Genomic DNA, 21,455 nt, shown 5'->3' with positions numbered 1-21,455 from the left:
GGAGCCCAAGGGACACCCCACACAATGCTGTAAGACGCAGGTAACACTTGTTCCCAACACACCGTGCCCCACTGCAGCAGTCTGGATTGAGGATTCCTTTCCAAAGGCTGAGGGAAAAGCAAGATGATTGGGAAACACTGTGCAAACAGCCGGTCTCTTGTAAAACAAGGCTGGGACTTCCTACCTCTCTCAGATCCCGATTGAGAAATGTTTTCTTAATGACCCGAAGCGGACGCGTCAGGCAGATGAAGGAAGTTCCTGCATCACTGCAACAGTGCTCCTTCCCATGGGAAAACAGCCAGGATCATGCTGGGCATTGATTTTCAGGCAGTTCACATCCAGGTCTTCAGGGCCTTAGTCAGGGCTTGAAGGCAGCCTGGGCTCTCAGAGGCACTGGGAAGGTTCAAAACTATGGGGATGAGGTGGCAAATTATCACAGCGTTCAACATGCATTTGATTATCTTCTCTCCTTCTGTAGCTTTTGCAAAGAGCAGAGTGCAGCCAGCTGGCTCTGCCGTGGTCCTGATAAATAGAGCAGGTACTGCCCAGCAAGGAAATGCATCCTTCTGGTCATCTGAGCATGTTTGCCATGGGCTCAGCCTTGGGGTCTCGTTGAATCATTCGTCATGTCTTGATAGAATAACAGTGAAAAACACTTCCTCCCTCTCTGTGCTTGTAGGAAAGATTTGCCTGAGCTTGTCCTTGCTTTTCTGACCCCCAAACCTCTCCCACCACCTATACAGCCAGCACATGCTAGAGGAGCAACCAATAGGCAAAACCCCGGCTCCTCCTGAGGCCAGCTTTGTGCAATGTGTGTGGGTTGTACAATCCCGAGCGCGGCTCTCATTAGCCAAGCGCTGCTGACAATGCAGCTAATTGAGCAACAGGCTCTTGTTGCTGGTTTCGTCCTATAACTTCCTCCTCTTGGCAGAGCTGCTGCTTGTGGAGACACACGTAGCTCAGTATTGAATAAACAACCCAAAGAAGAACAAAATCCTGAGTGTATGTAAGGTACAGAGGCCGACGTGCCCCGGCCCCAGTGAACACTGGGGCACCCACTGGGTGCTAAGCACTGAGCTCAGGCAGAGAGGTGACCTAGGATTGTAGAATATCCCATGCTGGAGGGAGGAGACCCACAAAGATCACTGAGTCCAACTGCTGGCCAGAAATAAACTGAATAAAGACTATAATGTAAAGAAAACAACACTGATACAAGCTGTCCTTCTTCATTCTGGACTAACACACTTTTCACACTGCAGAAAAAAAAAAAAAACCACAAACAACAACATAGCAATTACAGTTCTTTTCTATTATTTTTCCCAGAGAAGCTGTGGATGCCCCATCCCTGGAGGTGGGGCCCTGGACAACCTGATGGCAACCTTTGCCCATGGGCACTGGATGATCTTTAAGGTCCCTTCCAACCCAAGCCATTCTATGATTCTATGTGCAAGCTCAAAAAGTTACCTCTGGATGCTGCTTTCTGTCCAAACTGAGCATTCTGGGCTCTGGCTCGTGTGAGGCAAGCACAGACCCCTTGTGAGCCCCTCTGTGAGGCACAGACCAAGATCTTACCCCAGCCCTGGCAGCACGGAGGCTTGATCCAGAGGAAGATTTGTCAGCAAAGCAGCCTAGGCAGAAAGCTGGCTACATGTCACAGAGGGCTGCTTCCTTCCCAGAGGCCCCACGGATGGGTGCAAGATCTCTGCAGCATGCAGGTGGCTCAGTCTCCTTCACCTGCTTCCCTCTCCATAAGCAGAGCTGGTCACACTTCTGCTCCTCTTCTGCCACCTTGAGGGAAAGAAACTCTGCTGCATGGGACTGATGGAGTTTGCTGCTGCTCAGGTGTCCAAATATTCTGCTTTCAGGCCGGGTTTTTCCCATGCCCCTGAGCAGAATAACCACAGCTGCCTGTGGGAACACTGACCTGCCCACATGGGTCCTTCTTGGCACATCCTTAAAATGAAAGATCTCTTTTGATGAGAAAAAGAGAGCACTGTGTTGTGCAGCATAGTGTGCACAGCAAGGGGTGGCAGAGAAGAGGGTTTTTTGCTTGAAAGCTCACAACCTGCTGTAACAGCAAGGAACTAAGATTTAGGTGATGTTTCCTTTCCATGTTTTTCAGTGCTATTGGTACAGCTCTGACTTCAGCTCTGGTATTTTGCAGTGGGGACCAGCCCAGCATCAGCCTCTCATTTCATTTACTTTTCCACTCTTAGAGGAAACCTTGGCCTTCCACGAGGCTGCCTGAGCAGCTGCCCGTGCAGTGCAAAGCACCTGAGCTGACAGCTCAACACCATCGGGCAGTGAATGACACCTCAGAATTGACACGGATGTCGATGGGATAAATTCCTGGTCCAATGAAAAGGTCACCTTTTATCTGGCTCATCAGCCCCGCTCTCCTCTTAGCACTTTCCACCAGCCTGAGCAGAAGAAAAGGAGACTCTAACTTCTGCCCCACATAGGGGGTCCCTGTGGAAGGGGAGACCAGTGGAGGTGGATGTGTTTTGGAATCTGACACCTCCCTTGGACAAAACTATCTTCCTGTGTTTCCTCAGCTTCCTTAAACTTTGTCCTTTCTTTTCAGAATTTAAAGCAAAGCACCTGTCAAGAACACACAACCAAAACTAGGCAGAGCTGGAAAATATCCTGGTCACGTTTTTATTGAGCACCAAAGTGGCAGAACCTGCACTCATCAAGCATGGGATGCATGGATAGGGAAGGGTCCACCCGGCTCTGCTGCTGGTCCTCAGCTCCCATGGGGCAGAGCAGCTCCAGCAATGTCAGCAGTGGCGCGTGAGGATCCAACAGGCTGCAGGCGTTGCCAGCACACAGTGATACTGGTGAAGTCAATCGTAGCACCAGACACGCTTCAAGGTGTACGTGGGGATAAGGAAAACAACCTACATTCGCTACTTCCTACTGCGCTTCGTGAAACTGTTGCTAAGCTATTTGTCTTTGGAGAGAAGAGAAGACGAAGACAACTCATTTGGTGTGTGCTTCCTTTCCAACACATGACGGACAGTGCTGCTGAGAACACAGCATTTATACAAGCTGCATCTGGAGCTTCTGTTGCCGGGTCTGACAACGGATAACTTGAAAAGAATCGACTTGAAGAAACAAACACAATAGCACCACGAGGAAGGGCGATGTCTTTGATAACATCCAGTAAACAGAAGTTCATTAGGAACACTTTGCAATTGGAAAAATATCCTTACCAACTCATCCAGCAACGTGGTCAGGTAAGCGCTTCCTCCTGCTACAAAGCAGCAACCACTGCAAGTGAATGCGTCCACTAAAATTAAGTATATTCTTGGATAAAATCATAGAAATAGATCTGCCTGAATGTGGTGTTGCATTTAATAGCTAGAAATTGGAGCAAAGGAATGGAGAGTGGAAGGCAATTCAACAAATGAAGAGATTTAGGAAAGCGTCGAGCCTTCCATCTGTTCTTTTGCTCCATAAAGCACCGAGGAACATGTCTGTTTACAAAAGGAAACGAAGAGCAGTTTGGAAACTTGCATCTCTCCAGCTGCAAATGTCATACGCAAAGTATCAAGTGTTTTATAAGCATCTGAGCTTTGGCTTAAACCATTCTGTGAATGGAAAAAATCTCACAGTTCGTGGGAGGAAGCAAGCACTTGTATTTGTGAATTGGGTGTTTATAAACACTGCTACTATTCTGCATATCCAAATGCTGATTTTACGCATGCAGATGGGGACATGTACTAAGTAAGGGAGCCAAAATACCTTCCTTTGCCTAGCAATTTTGACTGATTTGTCAGAATGAAATGCTATGATCCCTTTAGGAGCATCTGTAGAAACGGAAAACATTCACAGAAAATGTGTTTTCCATTTAGTAGTGCTAAACAGCTACACAAAGCTGTAAGGCCAAAACACAAATAACATGACCCTAAGGACTCATGGATTTGTCAGAAAGGTACAGGACTTCCAGAGAGCAGCAGCCCATCTGCCAGACAATCCTTTTGAACACACGTATTTATCCTGCTTCTGTTTTCTGCTTCTGCTTTCCTAAGATGTGTACAAATAATGCAGACTTCAGCCTCACTGCCGAGGTGTTGCAGGTACAAAAGGACAGACACATTACTTAGGAGTATTAACTCAGGTCACTAAAAACAACAACTTTAAAACGTTAGCACATGTGTCTCTAACAGCTTAGATATTGCAGAAAGAAATCTAGTCATTAGATCACAGCCTACAATTCACCAGACTGAGAAGCTTAAGGAAAGTAACTCAAAAAAATATCTAAAAATCCTGTTTTTCTCCTGCCTCCCCACATCCTTAAGATTTCAGCTATAAATAGGAAAAGAGGAAACCTACAGGTTTCTTGATGCCTGTGAAAAGACTTATGCAAAGTAGTTGTCTGAGATAGGCAGGGACTGGACTTGATGCAGAAAGCTCCTTTAGTCTTTGTCTTGCTTTTGTCATGTTACTTAATATTTTTATACTTTTAAGCTGTGTTGGTAGTGAAATCTGAATTGGTCACCTACGACACACGTGGAAAGCAGGCTGTGTGCCAGCAGTCCAATAAGGGCACTGTGGTTTGCAGGTGTTCTCTTCGTGGTATTTACATTTCTTCAGTGGAAAGGCAGCTCATAAATGGTGTGGTTTCTTTCAGGGATCACATTCCTCCCCATGCTGATAGGCTTAAAATCTAGATTCATCCTGTTTCTTGAAAATCAAAGTCATTGATGGGCAGGGATCAGGGTAATGCTGGAGATGGCCTCGTGGAGATTTGGGACTAGAATTCTTCCAAAACGTAACTGCTGAGTAAATCATTCCTTGAAAGCTGCTTAATAGAGTGGTCCAGCTGGTTGAAAATTCAAACAACAAAGAAGGTATTAAAATATTTATCCTTATGAGGATGTTTGTACAGAACTTGTCCTTACGTAGCCAAAGAATCTTAATAGTCATCCTGACGCAGGTACAAGAAAGACATAATTAGCTGCTTTGTTTTCAGAACTGCCCATTAAACTCAACTTAGTTTTAAAGTGAAGCTAACAGTGTTAAGAATACCGACTTGGAACAGAATCTCTGGTATAATAAGTATTTTCAGTCTTGACGAATTCAAAGGCTGATAAAAGTAATGGAGCACTTTCAGCTGGCTTTGGTCTGTCCAGACACGAGTTCATTTGCCTGAATTGGTCACACTGTTGAGGACGACTGTTTATGCACATAAAGTTACTCCATTAAGTCATCCACATACGTAACTATTTGCAAGACTGACCCTCACCACAATCCACTCAGAACAAAGCTTTTACTTGGTCTTGCAGCATCAGTCCTACCTACATTAAAAGAAGCCCCTACACAAAAAGTTTGAGGTCTTAAACCTCACAAATTTTTGGGGCACTTTTCACCCTGAAGATCACCCCGTCCTCTAAATGCCTTGAAAGCTGGGGGTTTCTCAAAAAAATCATGTTCATCTTGTGGAATTAGAAGAAAAAGCGAGAGGAAGAGAGTAGAAGTTGGGAAAGACATTAACTTCTCCATGAACGTTTTGCAGAGCTCTCTCCACAATGCCTCAGGTTCTCAGGACAATTCAACAGCACCATCTGTTTGTCTGCAGAAGTGTTTGAGCTCTATTCTTAGAGCCCGAGGTATGCATCTGTGCAAAGGATGAAGGTGTTGTCCTTACTTTGGTGTTTTGATGAGAGGCAATTTCATCCTCAAGCAATTTTTTCTTTAAATATGTGCTTACTAGGCACCAGCTATTTCCACCCAGCTCTCCCTTTTCTCACAGCACACTTACCCAGGCACGCTTTTGATTAACCCAAATGCTTCTGCTGGTTTTTCACATAGCCAACCACATTGTTGGAATTGCTGCCTGCGAAACAAAACTCAGCAGGGTCAGATTGCAGATTAGTCTGAAGCAAAAAATAAAGATTAAAAAATGCAGGTCTGAAAACAAAACCTTTCTGGCCAAGGCACGGAGCCTTGAGATTAAAGAATATCTTTTTGCTATTTGCAGACCTTCATTTCATAAGCAGCAAATTCACCGTAAACAATGCAATAACTATAAGGCTTAACAATAGCAAACGTTTCATGCCAATTGCTTACCAAAATACTCCTTGTAATACTTATGCCTCAGGTTGCGTCCATCTGAAAAAGAAGGTACGTAACATCAGAAGAAGGTACAACATATCAGCCAGCCTTCATCCTTTGAGTGGGCTATTATAATGTTCTGTCCTTTTCGGTACCTGTGAGTCAAGGAATCATAGATTTCTGCAAATGAAAGAAAATCTGGGTAAAATTTCAAACTGGCTATTAGCGATCTATGAAGTTCAAGCTCCAGATGACTTTTCTTTGTTTACCATTTATATTGTTATTTAATCTCCTAGAACTAGCCACTGTTTAAGAACCATACAGCTATACATTATATTAGTGAGGTTAATAAAGAAAAAAACATGAAATAATGAAACCAAAGCCTAAACCCCATATCTTACTGGTGTTTGCTTGACAGAAGAAGAAAGGAAGGAAGGCTCCCAGTCAACTGACCTGGATTTCCACGGAGCTTGATGCACTGGCCCCTGTTAGGGATTCCTTCAGCTGTGTTGCCGGGGTTGATGATATGGCACTCATACCCCGTGGGGCAATGCAGAGGCTCATCTCCATCCTCAGTGGTGCTGCAGGCCTCAGCTGCAAAAGAAGCCTGAAGGTCATAAATTGTGGCTTTATCACCCACAGGTAAACAAAATAGGACAGCACAGCCACTTTCCTCTGTGCCTGCTCCCAGACAGGATGCTTCCCAAGACTGCTTCAGACTACTTCCCAAGCAAGGCTACCAAGGAGCTAACACCTCCAAAGACGTCTGGCACAGTGGAAGATCAAGTCCACACCTTACACAAAACCTGATGCGTCCAACTCAACATGGGGAGCACAGACCAGCCCAACTGTTGGTAACATCACCCTACCCACAGCCTGTTGTGTGGGGTCTGTGCTGGACAGTGGTGAAAATAAACCACCATTGGTGGTCTCTCGTGGGTGGTCTCACCACTCTGCTCTTGCCTCCAAGCAGCCATACCTCTGTTACAGTGTTTTGGGCTGGGTGAGGAATTTGGGAGACACGAGCAGGAAGCCAGCAGTTTGCTGCTTTGTTCTTTGATCCACACCCAGAATGGTACTGATGAATCTGAACCTCAGATGTGACTCACTGTACACCACCCCCTGTTGCCAACAGAGGCCTCAAACACCTTGACCCTGGATATCCAGCAAGTGTGGAGCAGAATAAGAAAGTAAAGCAGGCCTCACAGGCTGTGTCTGCATACATGAAGTGCACAGGCTATGCCAGGACACTCCACCCTTTCTTTAGCCAGAGTTTTAATTTTAAGAACCTCTGCTGTAATTCCCATGCCATGACTGATGGGTCTTACTTCACTAATTACTCCCTCGAGCTGAGATAAGGTGATAAAATAAGAACAAATACTACAAGCATGACAGGGATGGATGAGGAGGGACCCATTGTATCTTACTTCTAGAAGTGCAACTCCAGCAAGCTGGAGGCAGAATTTCCTCTTGAAGAACTGGGTGTTTCCATAATGGATAAGAATCAAGGTTTGGTGAGTCTGATACCATCTGTGTAGGACCAAAGAGGGTAATTTACTGGCATTGCCTGAGTCTGTCTAAAGCTGATCAAAAGCTGGAACAGCCTTTCCATCATGAAAGTGAGAACTTCAGGCATCCATACATTTCAAGATGCCTAACAGAAGAAAATTTCCTGCCTCCCCACTGCCTCATTGCTTCATTTTGAAATATGTTTCATATTTGAAAAGTGTAATTAAAAGAAGTCCTTTCTCTGTGGAACTAACTGAGAATCCCAATCTCATTAGCAGTCTTCAAGCTTTGATGCTCTCAGCAATGTCAGCCTCACTCAGCTCTGCAGCACTTTGCCAAGGCTCTTGCTTAATGCATTCCCTTGACACAAGAGCTGGGGTTGAGCCCCCATCCAAGGGCAGCAGTGTGAGGAGGCCACTGCAGGCTATGGCATCTCCTAACCCATGTCTGCCCACAATTCATCAGGCAGCTGATTGAAAAATCTGTGTATGCCAACAAAGTTTTTTTCTATTAAAAAAAAACCCAACATATATATTTCTACTTATTTCAAGAATGGATAAAAATCCCATTCCCAGGAGTACTCCTAGTGCTCTGCTGCCTCCAAGGTCTTTCCTGTGTGCTGCACTTGGTTTTAGAAAGGCAGATCTGATCAGGCTCTCCTAGCACAGGATTTCCGGCCAAAGCCATAAAAAGCAACTGATTTACGGCACTAGAAACTATTTCCCTGCACAAAACAGTGCTATTTGAACAGAAGCCCTAGACAAATACCAGCAGCACCAGCATGTCAGCAACACTGGCAAGCTCTGTCTATGACAAATACATTATTTACTGCCTTTTGCATAATCACTCATCTCATGGAGAAGACAGTGAAATGTACTGCACCTTGTAAGACTTCCTCTGGGCCATCCAAAAGCCACCCATTTCCTCCCAGCCAGCGGGGTTTGGGCTGAACCAACCAGTCCAAAACTGTAAAAGAAACAAGAAACCACAGAGTCAAGGCAGGCACACTGCTATGGAAAAAAAGTACAGATATTCTGTAACTGACAGAGATGAGGCTGCTGGTATCCTGAAGAACAGATTTGAATGGATCTTCCATTCCCACTGCATGAAACAGACGAGTTGGTTGCCTGGCTTCTGTGAGCACTAATTCAGATTGAGATTAGACTTTGGAATATATCGATTTTTGAATATATAATCCCAGGAAAATAACTGGCTTCATTTGCACTGGTGGACACCGTGCAGCACCAGCTGGTCGATCTTAGCTCATTTTTGATCCAACAGTCACCCCAAATTCACCTCCAAGAAATCAGAAGTGCGGAACCTAAGTTTTATCCTCGGCTCCCACTCAAAGCACTCTTCAAACCGGCAACCTGTGATGCTTGGGGATACCCACCAGAATTTGTACATGTTTCTCTCTACTACAGTTGACTGGCAGTACCTGGAGGTGGCTGCACAGACTCCAGGCAGGCGTAGATGCAGCCGTTGTAGCAGCAGCGCTTGTGCCTCTCGCACTCGGAGTCGGAGCGGCAGCTGGGCACCTCGCAGGCTCTGTCCGGCAAGGTCTGGGGAGGCGGTGGGCAGCGGTCGTTCTTCTGGTAGTGGGCACTGTGAGAATGAAGAGGGTACTCATAATCCTTGCAAAGAAAAGAAAAGGAAACAAAGGTTTGGCATAAGGCAGGTACCAAACATCCCATCAGTTGAAACAGAAGGATTTTCAGTGTGGATCTCGGGTGCTTTCTAGGCAGGAAAAGTAACTGTTCTGTTTCCCCAGCCCTGACTTCAGCGTGCTGGAGACAGAGATATATGACCACGTTAGCACATTTCTTTGGAAACACCAAGCCATCAGACTGCTGCGTGGAGTTCATTAGTAATTAAGGTGACTGCAATGGCAACGAGGAGGTAAAAACCCTTACAAGAGGGCATCGTCATGACAGGCATCCCAAAATGCTGCTCTGGTAAAGCAGTTGAAATGATGACTTTGCCTTGTTATGAGATTACATCCCCAAAGGGACCTGGAGCTAATGTCAAGGTAGTGCCTGGCTCCCAGATAGGCTCCTTCTCCCCTTTTCCCATCCTTCTGGACCAGAACACAGAAGGGAGAGGTTCAAAGTCTTTCAGGCCTGTCCTCTGTGGGGTCTTGAGTTGTTAAATTGGAGACCATTCTTAAAGCCAGAGGTGATGTGGGTGAGATTTGTGGGGGTGACAGCAGGTCATCACAAGGCAAATGAGGCTGTGCTGAGCTACAGCAGAGAGGAGCCCCACTGCTCACTGCACATGGAAAGGACAGGGAGATGTAAAGAGGATTAACAGGCACAGGATTTTACCAGGAACATTAGTAAGAGGCAGCATTCAGATATTATCCATGCTGGTGGCATTTAGCAAGAAGCCAGCTCCCCATGTCAGAAGTGAATCAGCCAAGCCCATTCCTTTCTCACCCTTTGTTAAACTGCTGAGCTTGAGCTTAGCTCTCCAGAGCATCACGCAGTGCTCATAAAGGGCAAAAATCAGATCTATTAACACGCATTAGTAAGCTGTAGTCAAATCAAAAGACAAGTTCTGGATTTGCCCTTTCAACAGAGACCAACACGTAGCAAAAGGAAGAACAGAGAGCTGCCACCCGCTCACCGGTTTAAGAGCTCTATATGCACTGGACTCCATCATCCTTGTGTTTCGAAACCAGTGATGAACCACTGGGGCTGTTATTCCAAGAAACAGTGTGCTGCAACTGTCCTCGAGGGAGTCCCCAGCACATTTCACCACCGGGCTATGGAGAAATCTGGGGTGAGACTAACTGCTTCCTTTGGCTGTTCTGCATTCCAACTGCTGAAAGCTCCGCATGGCTTCTGTGGAGCATGCGTGCCTCTGTGGAACAGCATGTCACCACATGTACTGCCCAAAAATACGTCCTGGGAGAGGCCCCAGGAGGCAGCCCGCACTCATCCCACACCCACAGGCTGAACACTCCCTTGGTAGGCTGAATACATCCAGTATGGTGTAGAGCTCGGAGGAATAAACATCGACCGTCACTCGCATCTCATAGGATTGCTTGCAAAACTTCTGCGTTCCCTGATGGATCTCTAAAGGGGCCCACTGCCCCAGGGACTGACTGCTGGCCCAGGGTTCCGTGCTGAGCACCAACAGGAATAACAACGCATATTATTTCTGCTAACAATGTGAGCAGTTTTACTTCCGTGCTCTGCCATGTATCGTATGTAGGATATAACTGTACTGCTAACGTGGCTGCTTTCCCATCGGAGCTGATCTGATTTCTTTGGGTGATAGCTAGGGGGAAACGGAGAGCAGCACATTTCTCAGCTGCCCGCTTTGCAGTGATTTGAGTCAGGAAATGCACAAATACAGCGCAGTCAGGATGAATAAAAGTTCTCATGTATGGAAGAAGGTGTACACAAGGGAAACCCATATCCTGGTTACGTCTATACCTGGTTAGATAATGTGTGTGAGTCTGCATGTGAGAGACACAGAACTGCTAATGTTTCCATGAACCACAGCCTCCTGCCCTGTGCCCACTGTCAGACATCTGCCACTGCCAATGCATTTTTTTCCTTCTGTTTTTGCCTTCATTGCTTACACACAGTGAACGAGAAATTGCCCCCGAAGGATATAAGATAGCATTTAACAGTAAATCTGTGCAGTTCCAAACATTTCATAGGTCTCCTTGTCTGAGGGAGCACGCATCCCAAAAGGTCACAGCTGACCATTCTATTACTGAAATGTCAGCTGCAGGCTCAGATGCAGCGATCAAAATAATACTGACAAAAAATGGATACATGGAAGGAAAAAACCCACAGTTACGGCAGTGGCTTTAGAAATGATTCAGAAACCAAGAAGCCAAAATCACAATGAATGGTCAGCTTAATGAATGAGATTTCCATTGGGAAACAATGTGAAAGTTTCAGCCAAATTCCTTTGTACTTATGACCTCGCTGCCCATTTCCTCTGATGTGCTACTGCTCTTAATCCCTCTCTTTCTAAACCTCATGGCCAATAAATTATTTTCGTGGACTTGCTCTAATGAAACCACTGCCATCGGTTTATGCCTGCTGAACTCTCAGTGGGAAACAGGATTCCCCCATTCACAAAACACCCGGCTACAGACGGCTCCAGGTAGGGGCTGCAAGCTCTCTTTAAAAGCTCTCCTAAGACCCCAAGTTTGGCCTGGAGCACAGCTTGGATTTATCATTTTTACAGACTGTGACAACTGTCAAAACTTCTCCCTGAAGGAATATTTTTCCATTCAGGAGGCAAATTGTTTCCTATGGTGTTTCCCATTAATGCTTCCCATTAAATCATTCTTATGGGAAGATCTGCATTAGAGCTGTACAGACAGAAGGTAAGGAGGAAAGTTCAGGGTTCAGCTAAGAATGCTGGAAGTCAGCATACATGATCAGGAAAATGCAACCGCTCACTTTCAACCCGTATTTTCAATAGTGACTGTGAGATGCAGCCTGCCTCCAAAAAATCCCATATCTCTTCTGTTATGGGCACCTGAAACTGGGCCCTGGGCTTGTGTCCAAGCCCAGTTCTCTGCTCACACGTTACTCCTAGGCACACGATAAGTATGCTAAGCTGGTAGAAAAAGAGCCTATCTCCATGCAGATGTATGATGGCTAGCTGGAGGGTAAGTAAATTGCTGGAGGAATGTTACAGCAGCTGCAAGGAATCTTTCATTACTGGAAATCTTTACAAGAAGGCTGGATTTTTTCCTGAAATGGTTGATGTAGCTGGCACTGGAATAAATTCAAGACTGCCCCAGGTTTTCCCACTAAACGTGTGGTAGTCTCGATAACAATGGGAAGCCCAATCCCAGCTAGCAGCCTTCTCTGCCTTCCAGCATTCGCCAGACCGTGCAGGGAGCTGCAGAACCCCAGCTGCAAATCACTGTGCTTAGTGAGGCCCCTCTGGCTGTAAAATAGATAGGTTTGCTAGAAGCTGGAAGCCCAACTCCTCCATCCCACTCTGACTGCCACTTTTCCTTCCCATTGCATTCCCTCTCTTTCCCATCTCCATTCCCACCCAAATCCTTTTCACCAAGTAAACCCTTCCTCAGAGCCCATAATGAACAACTCCAAGACAGTTCCTGACCACAACACCTGCTCATTGTTCTGCAGCCATTGGTTCATTGAACACATTCCTCCTGCTGTGGACTTGGATTGCTAAGGTTGGAAAAGACAACTAAGATCATCAGGTTCAACCACTGACCCATCACCACCATGCCCAATAAACCACGTGGATTCAAACACCACTTGCTCCCACCTCCTCCTTCCTCCCCTTAGCCCTTGCCCATGTCCCCCTGAGCGTCTCCATCTGTTATCCCCCTGCAGTGACTCACAACCAGCAGTTCCACCCGCAGCCTCTGCTGTCCTAACTGTAGGGAACACGGAGCATTTGGTAGAAAAGAAAGCCTCTCGGATGCACGGGGGCTGTCAAAAGAGGCTCTCAGTGGAGACAAGGATGGAGGGAGGACAGCCTTCCTCCTTACAAGGGAGGAGAAGGAAACAGAAAGGCATTTGTTGTTTTCCCTAGATAAAATGTTTCTGTCAATACGAGCCATTCTAGTGAGCTTGCCAGATCAGTAGCACCTGGATTCATGGCTGCCAGAAAAAACAGCCCTTTGAAGAAGCACGGATTGAAAGAGGAGGATGTATCCTCAGGGGAGCGGGCTCTGTGCCTCTACATAGCACACTATCTGAAGATCAACATGTAAATACGTGTTCTGCTCCTGTCCTGTCTCTGGGTCACTGGCACTGTGATCCTACTGAATTTGAGCTTCACGTTCAAATACGACAGAGGAACATACTAATAAATATGCTTTCCAGTGAGCAATTCTGGATGAAACACAGCTTTTTGCTTCATCATTTTCTGATTATACTGCAGACCAGACACTCCATCCCAAGGGAGGCTGTAGCAAAACAAAGTTCTGGCTGGAAAATAATGGGGTACCTTTAAAACGTTAGCACAATTCTCCTGTAAAATTTTAAGGAAAGTGCCACATTTCATTTCATCCAACGAGGGCAGATGGTGGACGTCACACTGCTGAGCCAGCAGTCACACAGACTGAAGATACTTATTCCCCGACATCGCTCCAGATGCAATGGGCCAAAAAACATCCACTCTAAAACACAAAGCTGCTGTGTGTGGCTGCGGAAGACAGGTGGAGGAACCTCCTGTGACACAGGGAGCTGTTTATGCACATGCAATGGCTGTAAAATGCAATTCAATGAGAGCATGAGAACACAGACTGGGACACGTCCCCATGCCGTTCGAGTGGCATTTAAAAGCCTTGGGTCAGCACTGGCCTCTAAAGGAGTAAGTCAGATTTTCAAATTATTTTTTCTTTTCTTTTTTTCTTTTTAAGCAGCAGGTCCTGAAAGCCAGACAGCAGATCATCTTATTGCTTTTTGCCTTTCCTCCACGGCCATCTCTCGCAGTCGTTTGGCCCAGGCACAGCACTATCAGACCTGGCACACTCATTTCCTCTACTCACAGTAACTTGTTGCTGCTCCAGTTTCAATTCCAGCACTACCACTCCACGGCAGATTTGGAAGAGGTGGTGGTTGTGCTCAGTCCCCCATTGGTGAGTAACACAGGGCTCCCGTTCCCCTCTGACACACTGGGCAGGCACCGAGGTGCTCCAGTTGGAGATATTTCCCCAGAGTTCCCCCAAAAGGCAGTGGAAGAACAGGACAGGGAACCCTTCTGAAGATAATGCCAATATCCCCTTTGCACTAAACCTGTTCCCAGCCACGTCGATTTTGCATTCCCCATTCCTTCCCTTGCTGCCCTATGATGTTTGTAGGAAAAGCAGTGATGACCGCAGCACCGACGTGTTTTCGGCACGCTGCACAAGTTTCCTATCACAGCAGCTAGGTGGCAAAAGTTTCGTACAGCTTGGGAAACTTCATGCAGCCCTTTTATAAAGAGATGGGGTGTGGATTCAAACGCTCCTTATTCTAAAACACACACGTAAAGAAAACTTCCATCTCGCAGTGAGGACACCCAGCCCCCCCAAACCGCCCCACCGCAGCCTACTCACGTCGTATTTCTCTGTCATCTTCAGATGCAGAGCCCGTTTCCAGAGATTCCTTGCACAGCCCGAGTCTGCCAGCAGAACTAAGACACACAAAGCCGCAGCAAAGATCCTTCTACAGAAACGCTGGTCTGACAGCATCCTGGAATCCATTTTCCCAATGAGAGATCAAGCAGGGAGCCTGGCTTCCCAGGATCCGGGCAGCTCAGAGCGCTGGCAAGGAGGGAGGGAGAGGAGAGGGAGGGAGCGTGAGGGCTGCTCGCTGGAGGGCTCTGTGCTGCACGGCTTCTGGGAAGGGAAAGGGGGGAAGGAAAAAAAAAGGAGCCCGCGAGCAGAAGCCAGGAGCTGCTGTTGAACTTCTTTCCGCAAACTTAGATCAGGTTCTCAGCTCACATGTTCGCACAAAGCACATGCTCTCCTTGAATGATAGATGGGAAGATTACTTGGAAAGATTATTTTTAGACCTTTGTTCCCAACATCTGGCATCCTCAGAGAGCCCCATTCAAAGCCAAAGCGTGGGATCAGATGACAGCTGCCGCAGGGGGAAATAAAGGTCTTGGAGGGGTGGGCTCACAGCAAACAGCTCACCCAAACTTCCCCACAGCTCTGCTCTCCCTTTGTGCGCTTCCCACTGTGCCCCGAGCTGTGGTTTTGGATCGTGTTTTGACAAAGTGAGAACTTCGTATGAAGACTGCTTGAAGGAAATGACTTAAAGACATGATAAACATGCAGAGGCTTTAATTAAACCAAGTTGACGTTAGCTTTCCACAATTGATTTTGAAGAAGAGGAAGATGCGGTCGATGGGTAAAAATAAATCCATGTGCGTGGGTGGGGAATAGGGAAGGAAGGCGCTTTAGAAATGACCACATGGAAAGTGAGGAAGGGGCCATGAGTCAGCCCATGCCTGACCATGGGAGGGACAGCCAGCCTGGTCGTGGGGTGTGAGACACGTATATGGACATCGAGGTGCCTGGGTGTCCAAAGGACAGGGACAACACTAAGGAATCAGGCTGAAAGCATCACATCTGGGGCAGGGACAAAGGCAGGTGCCAAAGAGCAGGAGAACAGGGTACCTGGTGCATAGATACGAGTACATACATAAATGTCAGCGGAGATCAGGAGTTGTGCTGAGTTACTGAAAGGCATGCTCAGTACATCCACAGAGGAATATATCGGTACAATCAGTCTTCTATTTGTGGCTTTATTTGTTATCGCTCAGAGGGCTTTGTCTCATGCAAAGGGATGCCTCCAATTCTTCTTAAAAACAAATCTCCCCTGTTCCCTGCAACGTTAATATCTGCAGCTTGATAAAGCACCTTTTGAGCACAACCAGGAGCTCCCACCAGTGTTCTGACTGCCGTGTTGTGAGGTGACAAATGACACAGCTAGGTCAGAAGAATAAACAAGGCTTTTTCTTACAGTATTGCTACTTAATTTTAGTCTTTGTGCTATTTCACTTGCCCGATCTCTTGCTGAAACCTAAACCAGCATGAAATAACTGCTCACAATAAATCTCCCTAATTTCATTTTTGTTGTTCGTTTCATAGACTTGCAATCTGGACTTGGAACAACTAATTCTAAAGATTAATAGCTACTACAGACAACATTTACTGGCCCTTTTTTTGGCTGATATGAAGCTTTGCCATTTCTGCAGGAGGAAGTAGGATCTGTGCATTACAGTTTTGAGCTGTATGCTGAAGAAGTGTGGATTCACCTTGAAAGGACATATTCCAGCAGATAGTCATGATCTTCATATAAAAATCAAAGCTGGCGTCGTGGTATGTATGTATGTACGTGTCTCCCACACATCCCACTTTTCATCTTAGCTTCCCAAGGTACCACACACAGTGCCTGGATTGGATTATTCCAACTACCAGCTGGGGAAACTGAGGCACGGGTAAGGGATTGGCTGAAAATAAACTTCCAATCTCTGTTGCCAGAATCCTAAGTGTTACAAACAGCGCAGGCAGAGCTGGAGCCTTGTGCTTCAATGCTCAACCCTCACATCCAACAGAGAATTCTTCACACCACCCATTTCCACTCCTCACACACTTCTACCCCCATCCTGTCTTGGAAACTGGGTTAAGGGATTTCAATTTTTTATAGCATTAAGAAAAAATGCTTTAGCTGGAAAAGTTGGAAAGAATACATTTCTTGGCTTTTCTGGATATTTTTCTCCCTGGTGGTCCCTGGCAAGGCTGTCTTCCCAAATCCTGACAGCTGGAATAAAAGAGATAAGTACAAAGGTGTATAGTGTAGTATATTAGTGCTGAGCTATCAGCCCAGTGAAGGTGTTAAAATGGAAACCTGTGCTCCCAACCAGCCTGACTGACCAGGTGCAAACTTGGGTGTGAGCCCAACGGTAAGCATGTTTTGTGCTAGTGGAAGTTTTCAGAGTGCTCAGCTGTGCCATTTATCATGAAACCGTTTATTCTCTATTCCTGTCCAGGGAACACACATATATTGCCAAGTTATCTCTGCTTCAAGATTTGTGGTGTAGTTCCTCACACAAAATTCCCACTGTCTTCAAGGATGTTAAATTAACAGCTTCATACATCATCACTAAGAAAAGGGTCATTCTCCACCTATGGATCTGTGCAAATCTCCATTCCACAAAAGGTAAATGGGGAAGATTCTGCAGACACATGAACTGCACTCAGATGATGATGTGGGAACGTGGCTGAGACTTGAGCATCTCCCCAGGACCTGAGAAGCCTTCAGTATCACACGTTACAGCAAGGAGGAGCTGAGGGAGATGTATGCGTGTTGAAGGGCTGGTGTTTTATCCAGCTTGGAGAATAAAGGCACTTCTGGAATCACTTCTCTGCCTGATTGGAATGAATTAATAATGGCTTTTAAAAATGTTCTCTGGGAGGTTCTGAGTGAAAGTCACGGGGTGTTTGTGCAGCCAGGAAAAATGCCTTTGTCCAGCCAAAAAGCAAGGCAGGTCAGCCCAAGCCAAGACTTCCCCTTTCCCAGAAGAAAGATCTGACTTTTAAGGAACAATTATGTCAAAGAGAGAGTTTCCTCAAAGCACACAGCTCTGGCAGCACAGGGTGACTCATTTCAGCATGGCACAATCACCATACCTTCATGCCAGGGGCTGCTGCAGTTCCTTATCTGTGGAGCTTATAGGCCTGCTGCCTCCTTACCATCCTTGCACCGGTCCTGCTGCCAAAAGCACAGGGCAATGCTCTCCTAGGGGTTAATCAGGCTCGAGGCTGCTGATATTACCTGGTCCTGTGCAAAGGGAAGCTGAGCATGCTCTGCCTCCTCCCATGCCCTTCAAACCCAGATTGCAAACTCCTGCAGGTGCACACCCAGGTATTTGGATGGGCTTAACAGTGAGAGGAATACAATATCCCTGAGAGGTAACACTGGAGATGCTGCTGCCCCTCAGCCAGAGGGTTATTTTAGGGCCAGCTCTGTAGGAAAACACCAAATCTGGGTTTTCAGTGTGGGTTTGCTCCTTCTGTGAGCAGGAAGAGCTGGCCATTGTGTCTGTGCCAGATGTGTGCTACCAGTGAGGTCCCATAGGAATTCACAGGATGAAGTACAAGATCAAAAGCAACACAGAACACAGGCAGGTGATTCTCCTTAAGCATCTGGCCTAAAGTCCTCACAAAAAGGTCAATGTTTTGTGGCCCCAGTCCATTTGGAAAGGCCTATAAGGAACAATAAAAAGTGTTTCTACTTTTAACTAGTTTTATTGCGTATGAGATATAAATTAAGCAGATGAATGTTATTAGAGAAGCACTCTTCTGAATGCTACATCCCACTAACTAAATTAGCAGGAAGTCTTAAAACGTATAATCCAAGCATTGCATTCATTATGAAGGGGAGAGGTACCTTGCTGGGAGAAGGCTGCCGGCCTCTGCTGGAAGCTGTGCGCTGGGGGAAAGCTCTGCTGACTCCAAAGAGCTCCTCTGGGTGGGACTCAGCCATAGTTCTGGTCCACAGCAGCTGAGTCACGGACTGGAAATCTCAGCAAAATGACAAAAGACTGCACCCTGAAATGAAAGATGTGGAGCATTAATGTCTCTCTGTGGGTTTGCAGGGGTTTGACAACAAATTCACAGCCCTCTGCTGTGCTCTGTGTAGCAGCCAGCCTGGGGTCCCTCCCCAGGGGCAGAAAGGCTGAATCCTGGCTGCCTAAAACATCAGGGCTGCACTCTAGGGATTCAAATCAGGAAGACCATGGGGCGCGTGGTATCTTGCTTGGACCATGGTAAGGCACAAGTCAGATCCAGGGACTATGCAATTGTGTGAGCATGCATAAATCTTATAAATCCAGCTAAGAGACATGCACCATTAGGAAAATAGGGATCTTACATGAGACACTGAAGCAGGGGTTATGTGATGGCTGGAGGTGTCTGATTCCCTGCACTGACCCCTAATGGCTTGCTCAGGGCCAGGCAGTTTGCTTTGGGGACTGCATCACTGCAAGTCTGAAATTTGCCTGCCTGTAACCCTGAGACAGAAAGTTTCCCATTACAAAAGTGTCCTGCCTACATCCAGAAATAGCAACTTAATACACAGTGTGCTTGTCAGTGGCACCTGCAAACACTGAACCAGGCAGATGTCATATATACATCATTGTGGTGTTCACAGAGGGTTTTCATAAAGGCAATCTTTAACCTCAGCTTCCCACACGCCATCACAGGTGAACTCCCTTGTACTTTACTGTGGCTACTCGGAGGCAATGAGCACTTCAGCAAAGGCAGCAAATGATTTCCCATGTCCAACCACAAGGCTCTGAAAAAACTCTGTCTCATTATGTCAGCTCTGGGGGTGCACCAAATCTCTCCAGAAGAGCTAATGGTGGTGTGCACCTCGGGCTGTGCTTCTATCACACCACAATCTCTGTGCTCAAGGAGTACTGGCGCAGCTCTACGGCCATACAGGGACACTAAGACTTAAAGTTGGTAACACTGCTTTCAGATTTCTTACATGAGATCCAAGGATTTTGGAGTCTGAGAGTCACATTTGATGTATTATCCCATTGCTCTTAAGGAGTTTGTTGTGAGAAGGCAAACAGTTTTTCTTCTCTTCCAAGGAGAAGGGTTAAATAAGTTATAGAAAATCCCACTTGCCTTTGACCTCCTGATAAAGGTCTTATCTAAAGCTGACTGAAGATGAACAACTGTGTTTTGAACCACTGCAGACTGAACTTATCTGGGAGAGTTCCCTTTTATGTCCTTCAGCAGATCATCTGGAATGCAGCACACGTGTTTCCATCATCCACCTGGTCTGAGGGCACTTGCAGGCTTTCTCCTGTCCAACAGCTGTGCTAAGTGGGCTGGATCTCATTCACTACCAGCTCCTGGTGCCTGGACAGAGATCAGTCTACATCTCACCCCTGTGCTCTCCCTAGGCAATGTTTTTTTTTTTATCTACATGCTTCTAATTAAGAGGAGGGATCTCATAGCTTGCATCTTGGCTTATATCGTTTCCTTGCAAAGCAAGGCACTTTTTGAGCAGTCAGACAGCTTAATTTTTGGAAGGTGCTGGAAGAAGTATAATAGAAGGGGTTTCTTCCCCTCTGGTCTCTGTGTGAGGTCTCTGCGTGATGGACCTGAACAGAAAGGTTTAGTATTCCAGCTGAATTCCTTCCGAATAGCTCAGCAGACGGGGAGAGATGGAAGGAGATTTTCCATCTTTTATCTCAGCACAAAACTTTTCATCTGAATAGAATCTCTGTAATGAGAAAGTTATCGTCCTCCATTGAGCCGCTCATTTTTAGGATGACAGCAACTTGTGTTTTCCACAGATGTTGCCTATTATGATGTTTCCCATTCCTGACGTAAAGGGGAAACATGAAGGTACTTCGGACACGCTGTGCCTCAGCTGCAGTCAGTTGGTGCTGTGCATTCGCTGTCACATTCAGCGTGCTTCCAGGCTCTGCTCTACTGCAGCTGCAGTAAACTATTTGGGCAGGGCAGAGACAGAGAGCAGAGAAGGACGAGTGGTGTTTATATTAAGGAGAACAGCAGCATGAGAAATGGTGACATCTCACTTACAAAGTCAATGTTTTGAATATTGCACGGAGACTTTGGCAGTGGGTGTCTCTATTTCTGTAGCAAAACAATCTGGAAATTGTTAGCTAAGCACAAAGCAAAAACCCTCTAACACTCAATTAGCACCAGGCAGAGGATAGAGGCAGTGCTAAAAACCTGACTGTAGTAGAGACCTGGGTTCTGTCATTACTTGGAGCTGCATGAAGATGGCCACATCTCTAACTCCCATGAGAGTTCACTCCCAGCTCTGCATGAGACAGCTGCTTTAGCCATCCACCACGTGAATCCAGTATGCTGGAAATGTTTTTGCTCAGTTTTTGTTCAACGTTCTAGTTAAATGTTATGTAGTTACATGTTTTATATAATAATGGAATTATATATAAATTTAAAAATAGAATTTAATCTCCAACATGTCTCTGGTTTGCTCATAACTCCCAGCCTGCCTTCCTCCACTCCCCCCAAAGTAACGCAGCAACATCATCACATCTATTTATCTACAGTCTCTTGGAACGTGATAACTCCTTTTAGTGCAGGCTGCTTCATATTTGCAGAGCGGGTACACAGCTTGCCAGAATTTGGGTTTAGATTTACACTCATGTTTTGCCCCCTCGGCAAAGTTCTGGCTTCATCAGGGTTCATTTTGCAGAGATTTCCAATGTGCAGCAGTTCTGGACGTGTTCCAATGGAAATAATTTCTACCGAGCAAGTTGTTGTATTTTTTATCCAGCCTAGCTCCAGACATGGCAGCTTAAGCCCTCTGTGAATAGGTATCTAATTAGAAGGAGAAGGAGAATGTGCTCTAAGTATCTTAGAGACCATT

General features: G+C 46.2%; 1 protein-coding gene and 1 long non-coding RNA gene across 4 annotated transcripts; one reads left to right on the top strand and one right to left on the bottom strand.

The window, feature by feature from the left end:
• Positions 1 to 2,635: 2,635 nt before the first annotated feature.
• WFDC1 (WAP four-disulfide core domain 1) lies at positions 2,636 to 14,843 on the bottom strand. Of its 3 annotated transcripts, XM_046899377.1 has the most exons (8): positions 12,920 to 13,012; positions 10,195 to 10,333; positions 9,008 to 9,203; positions 8,452 to 8,535; positions 6,514 to 6,654; positions 6,076 to 6,117; positions 5,768 to 5,842; positions 4,754 to 4,828 (listed from the first exon to the last, which is right to left on the bottom strand). In XM_046899377.1, the coding sequence occupies exons 2-7, from the start codon at positions 10,228 to 10,230 to the stop codon at positions 5,784 to 5,786; spliced, it is 558 nt and encodes a 185-aa protein (XP_046755333.1). In that variant the 5' UTR covers positions 10,231 to 10,333; positions 12,920 to 13,012; the 3' UTR covers positions 4,754 to 4,828; positions 5,768 to 5,783. The 3 variants fall into 3 exon arrangements, with proteins under 3 accessions (NP_989885.1, XP_015148030.1, XP_046755333.1); NM_204554.2 differs by lacking the exons at positions 10,195 to 10,333; positions 12,920 to 13,012 and adding an exon at positions 14,624 to 14,843 and having other exon boundaries at positions 2,636 to 4,828; XM_015292544.4 differs by lacking the exons at positions 5,768 to 5,842; positions 10,195 to 10,333; positions 12,920 to 13,012 and adding an exon at positions 14,624 to 14,843 and having other exon boundaries at positions 2,636 to 4,828.
• Positions 14,844 to 15,264: 421 nt separating this feature from the next.
• Positions 15,265 to 17,437, top strand: LOC121111714. The gene is made up of 2 exons (XR_005863043.2): positions 15,265 to 16,396; positions 17,068 to 17,437. It is a non-coding gene; the product is annotated as an uncharacterized LOC121111714 (long non-coding RNA).
• The last annotated feature ends 4,018 nt before the right edge of the window (positions 17,438 to 21,455 follow it).

Source organism: Gallus gallus, chromosome 11 (genome assembly GCF_016699485.2).
Source record: "Gallus gallus isolate bGalGal1 chromosome 11, bGalGal1.mat.broiler.GRCg7b, whole genome shotgun sequence".
In the NCBI taxonomy this organism is placed as follows: Eukaryota; Metazoa; Chordata; class Aves; order Galliformes; family Phasianidae; genus Gallus; species Gallus gallus.
This window is presented reverse-complemented; position numbering and strand designations above follow the sequence as displayed.